The 24,962-nt window shown below is 36.6% G+C and overlaps 1 protein-coding gene across 3 annotated transcripts in view; it reads right to left on the bottom strand.

Moving 5' to 3' along the window:
* The window catches only part of ZC3H7A (zinc finger CCCH-type containing 7A), a 30,821-nt gene that overhangs the window by 1,737 nt on the left and 4,122 nt on the right, over nt 1-24,962 (bottom strand). For 2 of the 3 annotated variants that reach the window (XM_074597328.1, XM_074597329.1), the window contains exons 2-22: nt 22,338-22,441; nt 21,116-21,155; nt 20,114-20,311; nt 19,406-19,564; nt 17,683-17,763; nt 17,555-17,596; nt 16,685-16,718; nt 15,960-16,240; nt 13,871-14,078; nt 12,831-12,895; nt 11,882-12,074; nt 9,991-10,152; nt 9,133-9,329; nt 8,799-8,896; nt 7,552-7,733; nt 3,491-3,567; nt 2,810-2,943; nt 2,346-2,451; nt 1,741-1,849; nt 950-1,083; nt 436-599 (exon numbers count right to left, since the gene is read on the bottom strand). In XM_074597328.1, coding sequence (XP_074453429.1) covers nt 436-599; nt 950-1,083; nt 1,741-1,849; nt 2,346-2,451; nt 2,810-2,943; nt 3,491-3,567; nt 7,552-7,733; nt 8,799-8,896; nt 9,133-9,329; nt 9,991-10,152; nt 11,882-12,074; nt 12,831-12,895; nt 13,871-14,078; nt 15,960-16,240; nt 16,685-16,718; nt 17,555-17,596; nt 17,683-17,763; nt 19,406-19,564; nt 20,114-20,311; nt 21,116-21,155; nt 22,338-22,405 — 2,732 coding nt within the window. In that variant the 5' untranslated portion in view covers nt 22,406-22,441. Of the gene's footprint in view, nt 1-435; nt 600-949; nt 1,100-1,740; nt 1,850-2,345; nt 2,452-2,809; nt 2,944-3,490; nt 3,568-7,551; nt 7,734-8,798; nt 8,897-9,132; nt 9,330-9,990; nt 10,153-11,881; nt 12,075-12,830; nt 12,896-13,870; nt 14,079-15,959; nt 16,241-16,684; nt 16,719-17,554; nt 17,597-17,682; nt 17,764-19,405; nt 19,565-20,113; nt 20,312-21,115; nt 21,156-22,337; nt 22,442-24,962 lie in introns of all 3 variants that reach the window. The other variant, XR_012588649.1, reaches the window with a different exon arrangement.

Genomic DNA, 24,962 nt, shown 5'->3' with positions numbered 1-24,962 from the left:
TCTCTTACATGCTTTCATAAACAATTTCCAGTAACAAATACAGATTTGTTTTGATGCTAACAGCATTTTTACTTGCCTTAAAAGCTCCAATGTCACTGTCCAGCTAGGTACGGTTCTTGTGTTCCACAGGTAATTAATATGCAGGCGCCTAATTAAACTTGTAATACCAACAATATTTTTTGCACCTGCCATAAACTTGCAACCTCTTATTAACATCAAATGAGCAATTCATTTGATTCCACAATCAGGCACCTTGTCACTCCCTGACTTCTAAAACTACGTGTTAAAATACTGTTAATTACTTAATTTCTTGTTGAAAGATGTATGCAAAGCAAGAAATACTAGAAACAACGTATGTCAAAACTAATAATCACCTTAATTATTTACACTATGAACTGTCATTTTTTCAGCATTTTTGACATCTTAAACACATACCTATCACAAATGCTAAAATATCCGGTTGGAAAGCGATACTGCCAGCAGTTTTGATCGTCCTCAGTGTGGAAAACCTTCTCTTTATGCTTTTCAGAAGAAATGTGACCCTGCCATTGCTTCTCACTATTACAGTTCTTCCCACACATCCAACAGTGAAAATCCACCTGTTTTACAGGGAATTTGAAAACAAAACATTAAGAATTCAGTACTGTAAGCAAAGAACTGCTCCAAATACATTTTGAATGTTTTCTTTATGTTATCCTGTAAATTGTTGTTTATCTAATCAGATATAGCTATTTAAATAATCACCTTAAGTTTATGATCTCCACTGTCTTTAGAGGATTCAGAATAACTGCTTTACAAGTGTCAGTTAAAGTTTGCATTTAGTGTAGCTAGCTATGATCTAAGAAAGCACCAAGAAAGTAAGGACGACAATGTATGTTACTGACTGGGGGGGATGACACTACAAAAACCCCACACGTGTGAACTTAGAATTATACCACTGATTACTTACTGTAACTTCAGCGTAGTCAGTTGGCATGTGAATTTGCTTCCCATTTTCTTTGTTTGCCTGAGCAGCTGTATCATCTCCTTTTTCTGGCTTTTGACTTTTTAGCCATATGTCATACAACTGCTCCAAGTCTTGAACTAATGAGAGCAGAAGCTAAAATAAGTAATTAGCAATTAAGGCAAGAGTTTGAGAATACTAGATAAATGACTGAGTTTGCAAGCATAATTTAGTCCCACCTATTGTAAGAAGAAAAAAGGAAGGACGCAATGTAGACAGTTACACAGTTTAGAGATAAGAGCCAAGTGCAGTTATCAATCTCTGGCTACTTACCAAGAGCCATTTCTCCCTATCTAGGGGAAAGTAAGGTGTTACACATTTCTGAGCAGGCACCCAAAGTACAGATAACAACTATGCCACTGCGTATCAATATCTGAATTTGGAAGTACTAATTATAAAGTGTGCTACAATTTGGGGTAAATTTAGTCAGCTTTCTTGCAGACCATGATATTATCATTCACAGACAGTGCATAGTAATTCCCAGTAAATACGCTGAGGGAGGGGGGGAAATTCTTCTGCAAATAGCCTGCCCCCAGTATGTTGGTAACAGAATCCTAGTGTGTGCACATGGCAATACAGAGTATAAGTACCAAATAATATTGCTGCATGGATCAATATACTATTTCTAAGATCTAAAAAATTGACACAAACTACTTTATTGTTAAAAAGTAATTGAGGAACAAGAATGAAAAGCAGAACAGTTCAATTTACAACGTTAGGTTTACTCTTCTACTTACTGCTGTTCTCCTTCATATAGGTCCACATTTCTCTTTCCTCGGGACTGTGAGCAAAAGAGCAGTTTCCATCATACTGACATTTCTTGCCTGAAGCAATATGATTGCACAACTAGAACGTGAATTAAAAAAATATCCTTATGAATATAAAGTAAAATGGACGATAGTAGAAAATAGGGGTTTTTTCAGTCTTGGCTAGTGTTTCCCCTCCCAATCAGACATTTATATCACATGAAAAATAAAATCATGTTTATTTTATAAAAAGCTTATATATTGTAGTTAGAAAAACCAAACTGCTGGAAGCAAGTATTATGACTGCTTTTTGCCTCCTACCAGATTACCAGAGCACAGATATATTTCTGAAATATTTATTTGAAATAGTAAGAACTCAGTTAAATCACTTAAAAAGTTATTAACTTCCACTGATAAGAAAGGGTTTCAGTAATAACATGCGAGATCAGTGCTTTTCTAAGGCTGAGCTCTGTAGAAACACTATTAACGTATTCCCAACTCCCATGGGAATTTCTGCAGAGCTGATGAAACCAGCCCAATTGCCAGTATAGTTACACCATTTTCTTAACTAAAACATTAGTTTTGGGTTAACATACATCAAATTGCAGAGGCACTTGTTTCTTTGCGGGAAGAGGACGAATGGTCATCCACTTCTTACGTTCATTAGACATGACTAGCACCACACGGCGATCTTTGGTCCATCTGAAAAACAGATGCATTCAATGAAAGAAAATACTCTTCATAAAAGAGACACCGTGTACACAGAAGAACCAGGAAAGCTCAGAAGCGTTCCTTATAAGGCTTTCACCATATATTTGAGACTTAACTAAATTCTACTGAAACTTTACCATAACAATCAAAAAAAACCCAAAACCAAAAAACACCAAAGTATTTCTCATTACCAATTACTAACATATTACAAAGAGATGACTGTGTTCTGCTTCAAGATGTTTTTTTAAACTCCTCGTATGACCTTTATGAAGCAGTAACAAAGTTTCCCAACAGAGGTTTTAAATGGCTGACAAAGTGGTAAAATCTTCCACTGTTTGGTATTACTTACGGGTGTCTTGCCTTTGCACTACAGTATTTTTTGTTTCTGTCTGGCTCATTAACTTGACCGTTTCTCCAGCACTGACCACAAACAAACTTCATCTTCAAATTAAGTGATCCATATTTCATTTGGTTTCCAAGGATCTTAAGGCAAAAAAAATAACAACAACAATAAAAGGTATTTTGTATCTGCAAAAAAATCCATACATAATTATGAATTACCCCCCTACGCTAAAAGTTTGCGACACACATCCGGAAGCAGATGTTACACTGCATGCCTTGTAATAGTTTAGCTTGTAATTTCAAACTAGACTTTTCTTAACAAATGCATTTTTATTTAACTTATTTCTTATTTAGGTACATGTACCCAGAAGCTATGATAAGATATACAAACTAAACACATAACAGTCCTACCTATTGGAAAGAAAATTAATTGCCCTATGGCAGCTGACTTTGAAATTATACTTAGGCTTTATGTTCCGTCTATGACAGAATAAGCAAAGCAAAAAACGAATTGCAAAGCAGGCACTGTATGGTAAATGGAGCAAGCCGAAGAAAGCCTACAGTGAAAGAGATAATTTGAAGAAGACATTAAAAAAGTAATTTCTAAAATAAGTTACATTATACACTGACATAGAAAAAGAATTATCAAAGTCACCGCAGAATTAGTTTAATGGAAAAATGAAAATACCTGTGATCCATGTGCACTAGCTTCCATGTTCTGCCAGTATTTCTTTGATTCTTGAACAATAGTATCATGTGAAATACCTGTAAAGGAAGGGAAAAACTTCTTGAGCACTTATGACTTTGTAGAATTCCGGACATGCTCAAACTGGAATGCTACTGAAGCCCCAAAGCTTTTGTCTATTTTTCTTTTTATATATTGCATACATATACATGCACTCATGGGTGTGGATATACACTTACATCCACATATATACACACTTAAGAATTTTGTGAGGGCCTCCAAAACAGAAATACTGTATACATCATCACACTGGAAAGCAAACAGAAAAGTTTCTTAAATTACAGATTGCTCAAATAAGTTAAGATGCATCTTCGAGTATTTATTTAAACATAATGTACTAAACCTCTATCCAAAATGCAAGCTGACAGACACTAGATTGCCCCTGCCTTCTTTACAAAGTTTTTAGACAAGGTCTGTTAATTATGTTTTGTTTCAGAAAAAAAAAATATCTTATAAATACTTTGGCTAAGGTTACCATCAGAGATATACATTGTTCACACACACTGTAATATTGTAATACTTCGGGAAAAAAAGAGGATCTATGGCCTCTGGAAGGAAGGGCAGGCCACTCAAGACGACTACAAAGAGGTAGTTAAGCTATGTAGGGAAAAAATCAGGAGGGCCAAAGCCCAGCTGGAGCTAAACCTGGCTTCTGTTGTCAAGGACAACAAAAAAAGCTTCTATAAATATATTAGCAATAGGAAGAGGACTAAGGATTATCTCTGTCCTCTAGTAGATGGGGCCGGCAACATAGTGACCAAGGATGAGGAAAAGGCTGAGGTACTTAATGAAGTCTTTGCCTCAGTCTTCAGCAGTAGGACCAGTTGTTCCCTGAGCACCCAGACCCCTGAACTAGAAGACAGGGATGGGGAGCAGAATGAAGCCCCTCTAATCCAAAGGGAAATGGTGAGGGACCTGCTTCAGCACCTGGAGGTGCACAAATCTATGGGGCCGGATGGGATCCACCCAAGGGTATTGAAAGAGCTGGCGGAGGTGCTCGCCAGGCCACTTGGTATCATTTATGAGCAGTCCTGGACAACCGGGGAGGTCCCAGCTGACTGGAGGTTAGCAAATGTGACACCCATCCACAAGAAGGGCCGGAAGGAGGATCCGGGGAACTACAGGCCAGTCAGTCTGACCTCGATGCCTGGGAAGGTCATGGAACAGATCCTCCTCAGTGCCATTACACGGCACATGCAGGAGAACAGGGTGATCAGGCCCAGTCAGCATGGGTTTGTGAAGGGCAGGTCATGCCTATCAAACCTAATATCCTTCTATGATAAGGTGACCCACTTAGTGGATGAGGGAAAAGCTGTGGATGTTATCTACTTATATTTTTGCAAAGCTTTTGACACTGTTTCCCACAGCATTCTCCTGGAGAAACTGGCTGCTCATGGCCTGGACAGGTGTACTCTTCGCTGGGTAAAAAACTGGCTGGATGGCCGTGCCCAGAGAGTGGTGGTAAATGGAGTTAAATCCAGTTGGTGTCCAGTCACAAGTGGTGTCCCCCAGGGTTCGGTGCTGGGGCTGGTTCTCTTTAATATCTTTATCAATGATCTGGATGAAGGGATCGAATGCACCCTCTGTAAGTTCGCAGATGACACTAAGCTGGGCGGGCGTGTTGATCTGCTTGAGGGTAGGTTGGCTCTGCAGAGGGATCTGGACAGGCTGGACCGATGGGCTGAGGCCAATGGTATGAGGTTCAACAAGGCCAAGTGCCGGGTCCTGCACTTGGGTCACAACAACCCCATGCAGCGCTACAGGATTGGGGCAGAGTGGCTTGAAAGCAGCTCGACAGAAAAGGACTTGGGAGTGTTGGTTGACAGCCGGCTGAATATGAGCCAGCAGTGTGCCCAGGTGGCCAAGAAGGCCAACAGCATCCTAGCCTGTATCAGGAATAGTGTGGTGAGCCGGACTAGGGAAGTGATCATCCCCCTGTACTCGGCACTGGTGAGGCCCCACCTCGAGTACTGCGTTCAGTTTTGGGCCCCTCGCTACAAGAGGGACATTGAGGTGTTGGAGCGTGTCCAGAGAAGGGCTACAAAGCTGGTGAGGGGCCTGGAGGACAAACCTTATGAAGAACAACTGAGGGAGCTGGGGTTGTTTAGCCTGGAAAAGAGGAGGCTGAGGGGAGACCTTATCACCCTCTACAACTACCTGAAAGGAGGTTGTAGAGAGATGGGGGCTGACCTCTTCTCCCTGGTGACAAGTGATAGGACGAGGGGAAACGGGTTCAAGTTACGTCAGGGGAGGTTTAGATTAGATATTAGGAGACATTTTTTCACTGAAAGGGTTATTAAACATTGGAATAGGCTGCCCAGGGAGGTGGTGGATTCACCATCCCTGGAGGTGTTTAAAAAAAGGGTAGATGGGGCACTGAGGGACATGGTTTAGAAGTGGCTCTTGTCAGGGTAGGCTAAAGGTTGGACTCGATGATCTTAAAGGTCCCTTCCAACCTCAACAATTCTATGATTCTATGATTCTATTTACTGCTCTAATTTCACACAAGCACAGACTATCATTTGTGTCTGGACTGGAGGGTTGGTAAAATGTTTCTTTCCCAAGGCAGCGTTCCTTTACTTCCCACACCTTACATTCAGAAGAGGAACCTCATTCAAAGAGCAGAGGCTGAGCTTTGACTGACTTTAGTGAAGCATGAGGGCAGCAGGAACACATCATAAAATAAAAAATATGCCTTCTGTGGAAAAATCAAGTTTCTCAGACAACCCAACCCTTACTTCAAAATAGAAATTATATGGTAAGTATTTGCTATCCTTGGCTTTGTAGGGGCAGCTGGTAAGAAAATAACTGTGTTACTTTCACACAGAAGCTTCTAAAGGCTCATCCCAGGAGAGAGAACAGGAAATCAGCAAAGTCTCTATTTGACTTTCTTCCTCCAAAATTTTCAGGTCAATGTGACATCTTGTGTCAGAATGCCTGTATGAGAATCTAGCTAGAAAGCTGAAGCAACAAGGAGCTTCTTCAAAAAAAACGGGACGGGTGAGGATAAATCACAGACATAAAGGGGCAATAATGCCAGAAACACTGCAACACATTGGGATTGCCACATTTCCCTTTTTCCTCCGTGCATTGCCATGATCCAACACAGTTACTTAAATATGTAAAGTACTGCTGTCATGCAGAGCAAGATAGGAAGAATGAGCAACTGTTATGTGGTACAAATTATTTCCTGCTAACAGTTTAAATGCTTTTTTTAAAAAAAAAAAAAAACAAAACAAAAAAAAACAAAAAAAAAAAAAAACACTAAGTCACAGAGAGTTTGGAACTCATGACCAAGGAATGGGCTGTAAGTACAGACACATGCAATTCAAAAGCTATAATCTAGAAATGAAGTAATAAGATTTGTTATCCTCAAAGAAGCCAACAAAAACAAGCCAGATCAACAAAATCAGTCAAAATGTCCTGCGTGAGCAAGAACAGAATAATAGTTAAGTTTTAGCAACACATACACTAATGAGAGACAGAGTAGTGAACTGCAAAGATTTGTCTTCTGGCTCAATATATAAAAATATCAGAGTGCCAGTAAGCTAAAAGAAAGGTTCGACTGGGAAAAACCTTGACTCTTGTACTGGGGGACAGAGGGAAACAACGGCATAAATATTTCAAGCTTTTCTTTCAGTGCCCTGTGAAAAAGAAATCTGATCAGGATCTTTCAAACTTTGAAGGTTTAAAAATAAAAAGTTTGACTTGGATTTAATATCGGCTCAAGACTTCTAGTTTTATTCAAGAAAAAAAATCTGATCATAATTAGCAGTTTTGAACAGTTTTTATTATCAAAAACTTCCTAATTTTGGAATAGCTAGTAGCCTACTCAACACTCCTTATCGTATTTACATTACTGTTTATTGACTATGCTGTACGAAAAATTACAGCAAATTCTAAGTTAATGCACTGATCCCAAATTGCTAATTTCAGAAGGGAGTAGAGACAAGGAAGAAGTGGCATCACAACGAAGAGTAAAGCGCGCATTTTACCAAACTTACCTGTTTCCTTTTGCATTATCCAGACTTTAAGCTCTACCAGACTGTGAGCATAAAAGCATTTATCCTCTCGTAAACAGCCATAATGCACCTCATGTCTGCACAGGTCAAGCTGACATCGAATTTGAAAGGGGCGGATTTTGGAATACTTCACCATAGTTTCTCGCAAAATGTGGACAAGGCACCTGTTTTGAAAACAGTCAGTTTTAGACATTCTTTAAAATGGTTTTGTTCATGTCTGGAAAAACACATAAAATAACCATCCCTCATCATAGCTTACTCTTTTTAACATTATTTACAGCTTACTCTTTTTAACACTTTTTATTCGAAATCAGAAAGCCAAAACAGTTTCCAGAAGGAAGTAGCATCTAATTATCATTTCTAGGCTGAGTAAACCATCATGGAACAGTACTCTTCTGAAATCCAGAGGTCTCCCTTCCACTAAGCACTACTGAATTTTATCCAGCTGGATCACTACTTTCCAAGAGAGAAAGCATATCATGCTCACTTTCAAGTATATATTCTGACCTAAATACAAACACAAGTACTTACTCTTTTGAAGAGCACCATTAAAGAAAGAGTTGATGCCTAGCTCTTATAGCTGCAGCGTTTCCTCAATATAGGGAAGTGGAGTACAAACAAAGCAATTAAAATGCTCCCACTTAACGTTTCCATCATATAAAAATGTAAGTCTATTAATTCTCCAAAGCTTATTTAACACTATTACCACTACAAAGTCTTTGTTAACTTTCAAAGAGTAATTGAAAACACTTTCCTAGCACTTTTTTATCAAATTAATTAATAAGGACTATGGTCTATTTCAGAGTAATTAAGATAAACTCGTTCTTTAAACTGTTCTGAGTTAAAACTACAGCAAAATAAGCAAAACAGACCAAAGAGAGCAAACTTATGAATTCCTATATTAATTTAACATCACACATCTATTTACAGCAATGCAGCTCACCAGGTAGATAAGCCATTAACAAACTGACACCAAAACCAGTAAGATTCAAACATGAGGGTGGATACCACTAATTTTGAATGCACTGATAAAGAAATAATTCACTTTCAATTTAGTAATATGAGACAATCCTTGTTCAGTAAGTTTATCTTATCAATACTGCCAAAGCATAACAGTCACTTAGCAAGGAAGAGAATTTAATCAACACGTAAGAAATGAAAGTCAAAATGCCCTGAAACCTTTGCTTTTAATTTGAAACTTAAAGAAAGAGATGGTATTTCAGACGTACTTGTTGTCTTCAAAGTCATGCATAGCAGGGTGAGAACAAGATGATGAGTTATCCTTGTTCCTTTTGCTTATTATTCTGGGTTTATGATCAAAACATTTCTGGAATACAAAAACAGGTAATTATAGAGTATGTATTTTATACATTTTAAAATATACCTTACCTTAAAGATTTTCACAGAGACTTCAACTAGTCTCTAATCTAAAGCCAGACAGATTATTATTGAACATGCATTTCAAAGTTTACAAAATAGTCACACATGAACCGAAGTATTTCTTTCCAGGGAATTTTATTATTTATTATCATTATTATCGTGTCATTAGAAATAAAGCAGCACCTCACAAAGAAACATAAATAATCCATGATGTTCTTGAAGAAGTCGGGACACAGTCAAGTTGATCTTTCCGTTTCCTCCAAAAAGAGCTTCTCGACTAAAGGCTCCTTTGCGCTCCAGTGTCCACACATCTATCTCCTCTTGGCAATACGCAAAGGTGCAATGACCTGGGTATCTGCATTCCTCTTCAGCAGCAACATCTAAAATGGTAACATTGAATATGACATTGCTTTTACGCAACTTTTATTGGAAAATCATCTTAAAACTTCCACTATCTCCATTTCAAATGTTCTTCATACAGAAGATAAATCTGTTGTAAACGGGTCACTTAAGTCTAGCAGAGAGAAGCAAAACCTTATGCTGAATGACTTGCTGAAAATGTAAAACTCCTCAGAAAGGCTGATGCCAACCTCCATCAACTCTCCTTTTCCAGTCTAAGGCTACAATGCTGAGAACCCAGAATACCCTTTGCTTAAATATCATCAGATATAGCTGATAATTAATCCACGAGTCATCTTGCTTATATCATAAGAGGAGGTTCATACAGCAAAACTCTAACAAGAATGCTTTTCTGTTGTTGTTTTGGACAGCAATAGCCCAGCTATTCCACTTCCAAGTGGAAGCAAAGTTATTCATGATGAAGACCAGTACAGAAGTACAGTGCATGTTCTCCAAATAATCACATTAATGGTCAAAATACGTCTCTCCTTCCAGCCTTTGAAAATACAAGCAAGCCAGTGAACTTCCTTCTCAACCTCCCCTGAGCAAGAATAAAAACCTCAATCTATACTTCACTGTGGAAAAACTAAACTATATTACTTTGAGTGTAGGCATTAACATTTTACTATCTATAACACCTACCTTTACAAATATAATATGGTCCCACATACTGTGTTTTTGTTGGTCTTGGACGTATTTTTTTCCATGATTTATCTTCAGAGTTTTTTATTCTACCAATTAGAATATCCTTCTTACATTTATGTTCTAAATTGGGATGGTAAGCGTAATCCAATAATTTAGGACCTGTAACAATTACAGCAAATTGCTTATATTTGCATAACTTGCAGCATACTTTCAACATTTCCATACACAGACTGGCATGTAAGTCCAAAAGCAAAGTACATGACCACACCGTACAGAATTCCTACTTGCAACAGCAACTCTGAAGAACCAAAAGTCATTAACAGCCATGTCGAGCAGAATAGAAAAAAAACAGAATACTTACAAAAGGACCAGTCTCAGCAAGAAAAAAATCCCCACAAGTTATTTGGGGAGGGATGATGTGTTACCACCTTAAGATTACTTTGGGACAGCAACAAATTGCTGCCTTTTTTCAAATCCCAAAGTATACGTTTCCGTAACACTGATTTAAAACTTAAATTGCTTCTTTATAATACGTCAATGCGGATGAATTACAAGGGTCAGTAAACAGCTCTCTTAACCTTCAACTTATATTGTATTAGAACAGCTACTATGTTCAGAGACAAAACACGCTAGGTAAGAAGTACACACATACCAAAAATATAAATGCCAATCCCAGAACTGTGTGGATTTGGAAACAAAAATATACTTAGCTTTAAACTCTGTCTTTAGGATGACACTAAAGTGAAGACTACATTACCACTAAAATGAAGAAATCAGATGGAGAGTCTGAAGACAAGCAATGCTCAGTGAATTTTGCTATTTAAGGGACTACAAAAACGTGAGTGTGACCCAGTTTCTCTGGACAAGAAGCTGATGGAACAGTACAATTTCAAAAGTAGGTAGTAAAAGCAGGAGACACTTAAAGGCTTTGATAGAGATGCAAGGAAACAGAAGAAATAGATGCTTTGATACAAAAAGTCAAGATAGGAATGCACTTAGTATTTCCACCATCATTTTATAGCTCCTGCTTTTAACAGAATGTGTTTAATGGTTTTTCAAACATCACTTCATGGATTTTTCTTGTAAAAATCATTTTAAACTAATATAAAAGTTCTTAAAACTACAAGAGTCACCCTCTAAATGCCTCAATACAATTCTTTATAAGATCCACTACTACGCTGCACTTTATTAGTACATATCAATATCAGTGACACCTATGACTTTAAAGACAATGCTTATTTTTAAGATTAGTCTTAATAAAACCTTTTGCCTCTAGAATACAGCTCTGTTTAACAGCAATAGCTCAGGCCTAAAAGATTAGTTATATTAAAGCCCAATGCTGGTTAAGGTCCTTTGAGTCAATACAGTGGAGTTAATTATTACTAAGGTTTGGAAGCCTCAGGATTATGATTTAGAATTAGTTTGAAAGAACAATAAAACAGATGGGACGTGAAGGTTACCAGGTACTTTGAACTGCGGTTCAATTCCCCATGGCCAATCAGAGAGAGTACTGCAAGTTTTTTTTAAGTCTTGAGCAAAGGTGTCATTCTTCACAGTACCCTGGGGGTTGGGAGGAAAGTGAATACAGAATGTGAACGACCTTACATAGTACACCTACTGGGTGGGGAAAGCGTGTGGTGGTTTGTGGTGGTTTTAGGAAACAAGAATCCATTAGGACAAGAAATAAAGACAAGAAGAAAGAAGATAAGTTGTTGAAACATTTTACCAGTTCCTTAATCATAAGATCGTACTACATCTGCAAAGAACAAGTCAGGATTAACACTGTTTAGAAGCCAACAGTATTTTACTTTATGAAAACTAAAATTTTAAATGTATGCTTTTTATTTTTTTAATAAAATCAACCCAGTTGAGTCCAGAGGCCTCTTACCTTTTTTGACAAAACATAACTGGCAGGCCTGTCGTAGCTCATGTGTGCCTTCTAATGGGTTTCTTCCCGCAAGTGCTGAAGATACAGGTGTATTAGCAGTTGCACTGCTAAAAACATTTGAAAAATCATTTCTAGTTTGGCCTGCAATTCCCATGTAATTTTCGGACCCAAACAAACTACTAGGGCCATTTATCTGTTGGAAGAAAGCATATTTTACTTGATCCATATAATTTATCTACAATTAAAATTTAACCTATGAATTTATTCTTCGAAGCGTAAGAAAGACTATACACAACAAATTCATAATACAAGCTTAACTAAATGTCTAAGAAGGGGACACAGAGATTTTACAGAAGCCATATACCCAGCCCAGACGAAGCATATAACAAGACCCAACCAGGTACAGGGAGTACAACAGCACTTCCCAGGCTAATTATCACTCCATCCTGGCTCATGAGGATCCAATCCTTCATGCCACCCTTCCCCAAAAAATCAATGGCCAGCAGCATGACTGAAAACATAGCGCATGACTAGAACACAGAGACCAGATGGATTCTCAGACACGAGGCAATCTCTGCTCTGTTCCTGTACTCGGACAGGTCTCCAGGATTTCTAACATTTCGCACTCAGATCGTAAGAGATTTTCTCGCTCTTAGGTTGGTTACTTTACACTTCCACAGTATATTACAGCAAGTTCCTCAGGCAGCAGAAGTGGCTATGACAGTAGTCAAAGTTTGCCTATATAAAACATTTGTAAATTTTTTCTTGTGTTCAATTATTGTTGTTGTGAGCTACTGTACAACTGTTTTCCAAGCCAGAATCATATTTTAATGATAAAAGTGCCATTTTTTTGAAAATAGAAACTTCTACTGTAAAAATTAAGATTGATGTTAAGCCTTCAAAACATTAACATTTGAACTGATGTGAAAGAAACATGAAAAATACTCACAAACAATGGGGAATTATTGCTGCTAAGTGTTGGTGTTCCATCCCTAGAAGCTGAACTTGAGAGATCTAAAGGAATAAAAAGAAGTTTTAGTTATTTCATATCCCCAAAACACCCTATGCAAAAAATTATTTATCACTCCTGAGAAGTATCAAATGTTTGTTTTTTTGACAAATACCAAAGGGTTTTTTTGGTTGCTATGATTATTTTTTTTCAATTATGTAAAAGCCCCTTGTAAACATCTGGGCTGAAAAATTACCAGGTAATCATCTTCAATATAACCAACTGATTAACATCAGCTGTAGCTTCACAGGCACATGCTGAAGCAACAGGAAGATACTTGTGCAGTAAAAAACGGGTAGCTAGATAAGCAATATCTGACTATGAAAACTGAGGAGATGAAAAAAGGTTAAGAGGATTCTTCTATTTTTAATTTTATTTTGTAAATTTGGCTCCATTCTATACAGACCATGCTTCTGTAACAGTGGTAATTAGAGGCAAAACTTTATCTTTTCTATTTTATTGGCTATTTATGTCTTATTATTTCACATACATAATTATAGTCCCTAGAGTCTGAATCCAAACATGTAACACTGGTATACACGGTTATATTACCCTTTTAGAATTTTTGTTTATTGCCAAATCATCATAGATGGTTTAAGCTGTAAGAACACATTTGTTGTTTTGTGTTTGTTTTTTGTAAAAAAAGAAAAAAAATAGTTTGAAGGAACACAGCTCCTTCTTTATATTTATTTACCTGAAACAATTAACTTACACAATAAATGCAGAAAAACTGAACAGAGGGAGCCTGGAGCATGCTTATGTAGACCCTAAGTAAACAAAAGCTTTTTTAATCTAAATTTTTGTTTACAGTCAACACCAATTATCAATACTCTCAAAAATTGTGAGCACAGATCAAATGTTATGTAAGTGCTAAATATTACTGAATAGTTGTAAAAACTCATTTGTTAAAAAGGGAACCCAGCTGGCTCATGCACAACCCTCTCATTATATAAGGTCAAATATTAAGACTCATTTCTTACCTCTTTTGGGTTCACTGATTGAAAACGTGCTTAATGGTGAACAAAAATTTTCCAGTGAAGAAGCCAAAGGCTGTGAAAAGATTTCTGAAAGAGAAGGTGAAGGAACAAATCCTGCACTAACTGGCAGCGTCCCCAGCAAAGAGGCAGAGAAAGGTACACTAGGAGCTACACTTCCTGCAGGAATGGGTCCTCTGGCTCCTGTAGTTTGCTGGAAAAAAAGAAATTTAAAAAGAATGTTCACTCAAAGCAAAAAAAAAAATTCTCAAGAACACAGTGTGCAACAGTTATTTCTTTTAGTAAAGTTTTTGCGAAGTTTTTATATACCTACTGAAAAGCAACTATAAAAGGTACGCTACAGCACGACAGTACTGTACAGAGCTGCATTACACTTAGAGAACTACAGTAATCAAACCCTAAAGAATGCCCTAATGCAAGGAATTATCCATGAATCCACCACTTTAATGGTTCAGTTAGCTAAAGTTTATTAACCTACTAATAGATTTGGATTTTTTTATGAATCAGATCAGATTTAATTTCCAAATTATGTTAAAAACGTAAGACAATAGGGAATAATCAGAAATTTACATGATTTTTTCTAAATAAAGAGAACATCATTCAAGCTGCAGTACAGTAAAGAGTTAAGAGTTAGCTTTGAAATAAATCCTCAGGTGTAATCAAATGATACCATGTTCTGCAAAGGCCAGATCACCCTTTTTTCCCCCCATGGAAAATAACATATCCTTTTGTACACCTTTGTTAATGACATTAACAAGTAGAGGAAGTTTCCCTCCCTCCTCCCAGACAGCTCCCCCTTGTCTGGAGGCTGACCAAATTGGTCTGCACAGAGTTTGGCCAACATTAAACTCCCTCTGTTGCCCAAGTTGTTAGCCTACAACTCACTCACGATTTCTACTACACGAGACTGCAGTCTATCTTGGAAGATTACACTTCTTCCAGGCTTTCACTATGACAACGAGTAGAGCATAGGCTAGAATATAGAATATTTCAGTTGGAAAGGACCTACAGTTGGACCTTTAGTGCAACTGCCTGACCAACTCACAGAACTTCCTAGGATCTCTGAAAAATAATTACTTTCTGCATCTCCAAAATACATTCTACAAAACAAAGTGAAAAAACAGAAAATTAGAAGCCCAAGCATTTTTTGATTTAAAGATTTACAACTGCATCCACAGCTGAATGAGGAATTAAAATCACAACTAACTGAAGAATTACATATGCCACAGTCTCATTTAACATTGCAATACTAAGGGCTCCAAATGACTGGCAGGGCCACAGCAGAGAGTCAGAAACTTGCTAATAAGCTCAGACATCTCTGCTCATCAATCAGAACTCTCATTTTGACTAACAGTTAAGAAACTCTGTATGCTTCAGTCTGTTCTAGCTCTGGAATGATGGTGTAATTAAGAACAACTCTTCATATGCCTAAATTTCTCTAATAATCTCTTATAAAAAAAGAATTAAATTCATGATGGTCTAACTATTTCTGGTTATCCAGGAGGTGGATCTGCACAAAGCTCTGATTGCAGAGATACTGGTGAATGCAGTAGAAGACCACAGCGCAAGGACTAGCGTCCTGCAAAGCTACTAGCATAAGTTTACCTATAGTTTCTACAACTACGGGGTGGGCACTCCAACACACTCTCAGTTTCTGAGAGGGTTTATTTGCACCAAAACACCCCCAAAGCCACCAAAACGCACCAGCTGATGACTCCAAACGTCTACTTCACTATGCATAGTACTTCCTGGGAGCTACATCCCTCCCTCTGTGGTAGCACTGTAGTAGCATAGCAGTATTTCTGAGGTAGTACCTCTCCCCCAGCAACCTTGCTCAGGTTTTCCAACACACAAAACCAATATAATTGTCCTTGGAGCTCTGCTGGGTCCTGGCATCTTTGCAGCCACATTAGCAAGAATCTGCACCAGAGAAAAATCAACCCAGTAATGCACAAATACAGCTCAATGTAACTAGGAAATTCAACTCACATTTCACTACTAGCCCACTTGATAAAAATACAAGATCCACTCATAAGGGTAGTTTTGAGAAAGAAAACAAACAAATAAGTCTTACCATTACACCTTCATCTGGATCAGGCACAGAATCAAGTAATTCATCAAGTTCTTCACCAATAATTATGTCTCCGTCTCCACAATCTAAACATGCTTCTGGCATAGAGAAAGAAACATTCCCTCCATTTGTCAACACTGCAGAAGGCAAAGAAACCTTTTCCACTTGAAGAGGCATCACAGAAGATAAAGATGGTACGGGTACTGATGACACTTTAGACACTTCAGAACCAAAGTTTGATGAAGAAGCAGCAGAAACCATGTCTTGCTTCTGGTCAGATAGATCTGAAACAGGTAAGATGGGAATGACTGGAACTTTTGTTCAAATATGTAAAAAAAAAAAATAATAAAAAAAAAAGATCTCACGTAACTTTTACCCTGACAATGTGAGGGGTGAAGGAGTGGAGAAACACGATAAACATGATGAATGTTTATGCAAAACCACATTAAATTTCTTCAGCTTCCACTAACTTTCAATTCATGTGTACTTATATCTCAATGTCTGTATATTACTCAAAGTAAAAGAGACAGGAAAAGTTACAGACCTGATACTTTACTAAATCTTTGGCGTATTCTCCCTCCCTGTTTTTCCAAGTTAAAGAGAACAGTATGAGACACTCACTATAAGAACAGTTACAACCATATCAAGTTGAGGAGACTGAAAGGAAATTTGCTCAGCCACTTAAATATGCTTCCTAGCATTAATAGTGTCACACAACCAAGACTCACCTAACTCAATATCTTCTACAGAAGAAGAAGAATTCTGTAAGTAAGAAAAAACATACCTCTCAGCACTTTGCACAAGAGCCATTAAAATTTTCAAAAACATATTTATAGACTAAGAATGTTAGTCCTCAAATTTAGGTTTTATAGAATTTGAAATTTATGAAGTCTAATGGAATTTAAAGGTCAAATACTTTTTTAGATAATGCATCCATTTGCAGACTGAAATCCACTCACATTATCACTAAAAACCTGCAACCAACCAACAAAAATGAGAGTGGTACTTCAGGGAATAAAAGAGCCTAAACAGTATCTTAAATGAGCTGTTCCTACATTTCCCCATTCAGTTACAGCTAAATTGTCTACATTCCTGTGAAAAAATTCTGTAAGATTAAGATGAACTCCTCTTCATTACTGCTATTCAGGCACATTACAAATTGCAAAATAAATGCAAGTTCAGCTGCTAGTGAAGGTCGAATTTGGACAAATGCATAAATTAAAAGGAATTTTATCCCAGCACCCTTCACTTCCATAACTGTTAACAAAATAGATAAATAAATACATACATAAATGAATAAATACATAAGAAAGCACATTAACTATGCCCTTGCCTCAAGACATTAAAACTAAATATATTCATTGCGCTGGATTTAATGTTTTAACTAACATTTATTCTACAAAGATAACTTGAATGGTGATCTTAAGTCCTAGTCTGCCATAAATATATAGCAAAAATGAAGAACCCTGAAGTCCAAAATAACGGCATCTTCTATAAAATGTCAACTGCACAATTTTCACTTCATCATCGTGAAATTATGAAACAATGATTCCCTGTAGTTTAAAGTCAGCTTGCACTTGGAACATGCAAAACCTTACCTGAGTTGATACATCGCTAGAAACTGAATTTGAGGAGGGTGGCTGCAATGAAAAGACACCTTCATTAAATACAGAACTGGTATCGAGAGAGGGAAACTTCAATGTAAAATGTTAAAATAAAATCTTACCTTTGCTCTTACATACGCTTTCCTTATTTTTAACCCTAGTTTCTGAGCTAGTTCTTGGGTAAGCTTAATCACACTTTCATCCTAAAAGACACAAATAAAATTTCATAATTTACATTGTCATCCAGTCAAGTCGGTGTTTACGTCTCAGTCTATATTCAGTAAGATCCCTATATGCAGAATGTTTCACAATGCATCTTTACTCTTCCACAAAAATATGGGACTACAAGCCAACGCGGAAAAATACAGCTACCTTCAAGCAAAATTACTCCAATATTTGGAATTTTTTAAAAAGCCAGAAAACAGACAGTATCCTTCTCTTCCACTTGTTTGAATTTAAAATAACAGAAAGATTTTTCCGAAACCAGAAAAGTTCAGTGAAGTGGGGAGGGGTTGTGGGGGGGTGGTTTTTGTTTGTTTGTTTGGGGAAGGTGTTTGGTTTTTGAGGGGATGGGGGTTTTTGTTGTTTTGTTTTTACACAAATTGAGGGCCACATTTTCCATTACCATAATGTCTGCTACTACAAAACACTGCTGAATATTTAATGAGAACTCTGTATTTTGGCAGTAATTGCATCATACAACTAGAAAAAGTTGAGTTAAAAACCGGTCATATTTCATTTTGTCCTATAGTTATAACTATCCATTTAAATTATTTTAAGAGTTAGTTTTCAGAATGAGTCCTACAGCTAGAAAAAGCTATCTATAAAACTTATATAAAGGCATATAAACCTGAAGCGAAAACATTCAGATCTGGAGGTGCAAAGTGAGGATCCAAAGTCCAAAGTTACACAGTCAGATAAGCTGCTGTGTATTTGGAAACACAACCGAAACCTTCTCTATATCAGGAGGTAAACCTATGCTCAACAGTTGGTCTAGCAATTTCACTGTAACTTTGATGTAGAAAGGCGAATAAAATGCATCTCAGTGTTCTGTCCTGTGATCAGTCTATTTTGAGCAAAGCATGCAGCTTCCATCAGCATTTTAGTTCAAATCAGGAATGCGTTTCTGAAGTGAAGCTCTTAATCATCCTTTTACTGCGTTTTAGTTTGCGTTATGAAGTGTCTCAGAGAACCAAATTAGATTAATTTTGGATGAAACTAAATCAAAAGTGCTGTGGGAATGCACTTGATGCACTCCAACTCTCTTGTTTTTTTTAAAAAGCAACAACAAAAATAAAAAAACCCAACAAACCATGGAAATCAGATCCTCAGAACCAGCATTTCAGTCTACAGATCCTCTCCTATTACACCCCACACTGCTGCATAATAAGTGATTCAGATGGAGGACAATGCACAGATAAGGTTGTTACTAAATGCTCAGAAAGCTAAAATACAGTTATCAAAAGAATCAATATTTACGTTATATTTAAGGGTGTTTTTTCTCTTTATGTCATGAGTATACTTCTGACTGTAAAGAATTTTAAACAATTAATTCAGTGGCTCCAGTGTTTATTGCAAACGTTTATGGCACTTGACCTTCCCTGCAAATTGACTATTTCTTGTGCTGGAAGTTAACACAACAAACTGAGCTTGGGGACTGTAATCTCTGCTATCAGTCTTCACCGTCTTCACTTCCACAAAAAAAATAATTCTTAGAGGAATAAAAAAATATTTTACTGCATTAAAAGAAACAAACCAACCAAAAAACCTTCAATGGTCTTGATGTAAATACATGTTTTCTGTATTAAATCTTTAAAAATAATCATCAATATATAATTTACCTACCTGCGGCACAGCAAGAGAACATTTTGCTACAGCATCGTAAGCCTTCTTATACCTTCCCAGTTCATTCAAAGCTTTTGCTTTCCGATAGAGAGCTCTGAAATTGTTTTCATTCAATCTTAATGCTATCTCACAGTCTTCTAGAACTTTTTCATGCAATCCCTACAAGGAGAAAAAAGAAAAAAGGCACTATCAGAACTATTATCATTGAAATACTGAATTTAAACTGTATTAGATGAAGGTATTGAAACACTATAAAACATTCACCAAGGCCACTGCACACTGCACACCCGAGTTTTGCTAAGTCACCAACGTATGCAAGTAAAAAAAAGCAGGGCCATCATTCATAGAAAATCCAATAATAGTAACGAAGGCAATTTAGCTCTTTCACAAAAGCTATCTTATTCCACAGAGAAAGTAGCAGACTTGGGTGCAATCAGCAGTATAAATGGATAAAAATACCGTTCCATCAACCTCCAAGTCTAGTATGACTATTTTATGTTAATATACTAGTATTAGTAACTGAAAATATCTCGATGATTATACTTGTGTAAAAATAAGGGAGTAAAGAATATGCCAAATGATGATTTGAAACATGCCAATTCTCAAACCAATACCAAGAGTTTTCCACTCACTAGGAAACTTTCCATGTCTTCACACTCTGTTAGCGCATTGTTCTTGAGAAATCATACAGTTTAAACAGAAGCTTACCATATTTGAAAAACATGCTGTCCTGTTCACGTGCAGCTTCTCTAAAATATCATCAGAAACATGGATTTCTTCAGAATTAGCATAATCAGCTATATTTATAGCTTCTGTGTAGTGACTCAGTGATCCTCTCCAATCACCTTCTCGGTACACATCATTTCCTTCATTAAAAAGATTTCTAACAAGCTCTCGTATAAATAACTGGAACAATGAAAAGAAACAGTCATCAAGAGCAGTATTTGTTGTTTATCTTCCATGTTGCCAAATACATTTTAGAATAGAAAATTTATACTTGTAATTTCACAGAATCAAATGCAAAACTTTTGTCTGTTAGTATTTTTCTCCTGACATTTTTCCAAGACAATCCCTAATATAAAATACACAATACATGTAAATAAAAGAGGCTGAACTACTGATAAAAGAATTACTTTGTATAAATAAGTTAAGACAGATGTGTGTGTGTATGCTGCCATAGCAAGATTTTTTTTTAATCTAAAATGTGAACAACTGTGTTTTTATCTAATATGTTCTTAAATCCAATGAAACCACCTTCCACTGGTTAAAAATGCTAACAAGATGAGTCTGAAAATATAAGTAAAAAATTATGCAAAATAATAACACGTACAGAAACAAAATGCGTTATGAAGATTTATGTGACAGAGGTCCTTTTATCTCACTTTTGCTGTGCTTCTGTAAACTTTACTCAGAATAGTACATTGTTTTATCCATTGAACACCCCAAATTCATCCGTAACACCAGTACAGAAAGAGTTAATCTGAACTCCTATATGAGCATGTATATATGTATATGTAGCACATATGTATGACCCCAGGCATCCAAATGTCTGAACACCTGTTTCACAATGTAAGTAGTCCAATATTGAGACATTGTAAATTACCATTCATATTATACCATTTCTTAAATGATAATTAAAAATAAGGATAAATATAATAAGTTAGGCCCATATTAAAAGCCCTTCAGAAAATGCAAAAGTAATTTCATTACCTCATACTGTTCTTGTGTCCCTGGATAGGGCAAAGTAGATCTAGAAAAACAAATTACAAAATTTACTCACTATACGTATTGCTTTAAAAGACAATCAGATGGGAGAATACTGGTTGTTACTAAAAGCAGACTCACTTGCTGCAACAGGCAAATTGCTAAATCTTGTCTATTGCCTGCACTGAACAAGGCGGGAATGTCATAGATCAGTTTTGATTAAACAACTGTGTTTTCTTATTAGTAATGACTCATTTTCATTTAAAGTTACAAAGCCAGTCTTAACTCTGCTGCTCAAAACATGCTAAGGTTGTGAATGCTTTGAGTTTAAAGCCTCAATGTTGTTTGTTTAAAAACAACTTCCTTCCTCTCCTCCACTGTGCATAAACAGACTATACATGAGGAGAACGGCAATCTTATTGTAAGTATTATAAAATGACAAATTATCTGTCAAAAGAAAACATCAGTTTTAATTAAGTCATACCAATGACACTACAGGAATTTTAAGAGTTCATTTGTATGACACGCAACAGGGATTTCTTTAACACAGAACAGAGATATTTACTTCTAACTTTTCAGGAAGAAAAATGGGAAGCCTTTCCCTTCCTGTATAGGTTACCTGAGAATCTGTTTCTCAATAATTTTTAAAAGGGCAGTTTTCTCCCCCTGCTCTCCCCCACTCCCCCCCACCACCAAAGAATGCCTTACGCGAGCAGTGAACTAGAGTGAGACTTCACAATGATTTTAAGCTAGCCAGGATCTTCTAGAGGAGAATTTGGCATTGATCCAAACAAAAATTAACTACTAAGATGATTTTTCATTAGGTTAAATTTTAGCTCCAGAGAGTTGAAACACTTAGGTAGTGGTGAGCAAACCCACCCCTTTCCCTAGCAACCCAGTCTTAGGGGTAGCTGCCCACAAGTATAAGGTGGATTTTCAGACTATCAACATTTTCCACCCACCAAAAAAATTCAGTGCTGATTTTTCTCAAAGGCAGAAAAGGAATACCCTCCCACCTTCAATCTGCTCTGTTTGGGAACAAAGAAGGGTTCTGTCTTTTCTTTAAGAGTGCTCTCCATTTCCATGTTCATGGTAGGAACTATTCTGACGATAAAGACAGGTCCTCCTCCTTCCTCTGCTGGTGCTGTATTAAAAGGACTTTCCCAGAGCTATCCATCTAATCTACATATGTGTATAAGCATACAAGAATAAAACCACAAAATCATACTCTATAAACTGGAGTCCTTTCTTAATGTCCTGTTGTCTAGTGCTCCTCTCTTCCGACACATTGGACATGTTATCCTGAACATCCACTTTTCGGATATGCCACTCCTCAAAAAGGAAGAAAGATAAATGGCTGTTAATATATAGCAGTTTGCATTTGGACCAGAAGGATCCGATCTCCCATCAACACTAAGTCCATCATACAAACATGATACTGCAACGCAGCTTCAGAGAACACGCTCTGAAGAAACTTCACGCAAACACCGCAGTGCTCACAGCCATGCAGGCCGAAGCCCCAGATGAGAAACAACAGCCCCTCTCTCAGTGCCCAGTCACACTACACTTTGACAGAAAACCTTTCTTATAATCTCTACTTCATCTTTGGTTTTCCACTTATTTACTCCAGATCACCCAGAGTCATGTTAGTGAAACTGAACCAACCAACAAGCACAGCTTGCACAAACTACTGCTAAACCAGGCTCAGGTTCCACAGCGTCCCCCTTTAATAGCTTTATACTTTTATTTGTTTGTTGAAGTAGAAATAAACTCAAGAATGTGGTATAGTTATTAATAAACCCCAAACTGACTACAAAACTACCATTAACTCTAATTCTAGAGTCTCTCATCCTCACCCAACTCCTAAGGTGTAATTAGAAGCAAATTCCTACTGCTTAATAATATCTATCAGTTGACTAAGGTGAAAATCTTGGAAACCTTACCGGTAGCAAAGACTACCTACTTCATTTGAAAGACTGGATTACTGTAATGTAATTCCACATCATCAACATGACATTTAAATCCAATTTAAGTAGTCTGGATCAGTGATTTATTTTTTTTCTTCACGTCTTTCATTTACTGGATTTACAAATATGCAAGTTAAACAGGCTAAACTGATCTGTATAACCTTCAAGATAAGGCTAATTAAAGTATGGTTTCACTGCTGCATACATTTGTGACTAATTGCAATATAAGAATACAACTTATTTTTACAAAACAGATCAGTAGGAAAAAGTTTTATTCTGAAAATACTGAAATTCAGAAAAAGGCTTTTAGCTTGAGGAATATTTTTTTTTGTTAAGAAAATCACTTTTTGTAGGAATTTATAGTTAAAAAGAAAAAAGGAATTGCACGCAGTACATTTCTATTGGTCTTGAAAGTAGGCTAAAAAAGGGCAGTATTTTGTGCCAGGTTACCGTTTCACATCAACAACGGAAGAATGAAAACAAAGTAAAATAAAATAGAAAAAACTAAAATAACCTCCAGCAAACTCAACAAAACCTCAAGTGAGAACAGAAATCAGATGGAGAAGATTCCCTACTTTCTCAATTAATGTGGAATAATGAAACAATCTGAAGAGCTTTCAGCACTAATAATGTTTACAAACCTTTCCAAAGCATCTTAAATGAACACATAAAGTCTACACTATTTCAAGTCATTAAGAGTTAGCCCTATTGTAACACATTCTTAAGAGAAGCAAAAGAAACTGAGTAATTTTCTTAAGGTCACTAAGCAAATTAATGGAAGTACTTCAAGTCCCCATTTCACCTCACTTCTTACTGTGACCTGTAATATCTGTAATACTGTAATATCACCAAGCTTTAAAAAAAACAAAAAAAAAAACCAAGTCTGTAGACAAATATCATCGACAGCTACAATAATTTACTGACATGAATTGTTCAGCTATTGCTTGGTTAAGTATATAAATAGCACTCAGTCATCTACTCTCCAGAGAGGAAATAACCATGAATGCCTTTTGTAACTGTTTTTCATGTTATTTTATGCACCATCTTTTCTTTCACAAGTTAGCAATACATACAGGGCTTTTGGCAAGTACATGAAAGACTTTTATTATAAGATAAATGTTTTCATGAGTAATAATAGTTTATCTATAAAGAAATCTAAATATAAATGCCAAAAGGAAATCTATTTGGGATCTGAATATATTTTATTAAGTCATTCATGGTTTAGATTTTATAATTCAAACAAAGGCTAGTAAGAGTAAGAAATTCTCACAGTAACCAAAGACAGCAGCAATATCAGCATATGCTTTCCCACAAAAATAGGTAAGCTATGTAGAACATATTTTATTCCCCTGAATTAACAGCTGACAAAGTAATATCCTGCCAACACGAGAGTCTTGCATATGTCAAGATCTGGGCAAATGTTAAGATCAGCTTTACTCTAATAATTTTCATCAGCCCCAATACTCCACACCAACAACTTGCAGAGATGAAAAGAGTTCAACATAGCAACAACTCCATTTATTTATCACCTCTAGGATAAATATTAAAGAATAAATGATATATTGAAACTTGAGGATGTGGAGATCCAATTTCTCAATAACAATAAAGTTAATGGAAATGTTACAAACTGGCATCACAGATAATAGAAAACTGCAAGTAATGAACATATGTGAGTGGTGCAATTTACTATTCAAAGCAGTTTTCTATTTTTTTTGCTACTTACTCATCTGCACCATAAGATGTTCAGGCAAAAATTATCTTTCCTTAACATACTTTCACAGTAACATTGCCCCAATATCAGATGATTTTGCAGAGTCTTTAAAATTGTTTCAGATAGCACATCTAACAGCATCTCTCCCATCAAAACTATTCGTAGATCCTCTTGA

This window comes from Larus michahellis, chromosome 8 (assembly GCF_964199755.1).
Source record: "Larus michahellis chromosome 8, bLarMic1.1, whole genome shotgun sequence".
Lineage (NCBI taxonomy): Eukaryota > Metazoa > Chordata > Aves > Charadriiformes > Laridae > Larus > Larus michahellis.
Note: the sequence above shows the minus strand (reverse complement) of the source record. Positions and strands in the feature narration are given on the sequence as shown.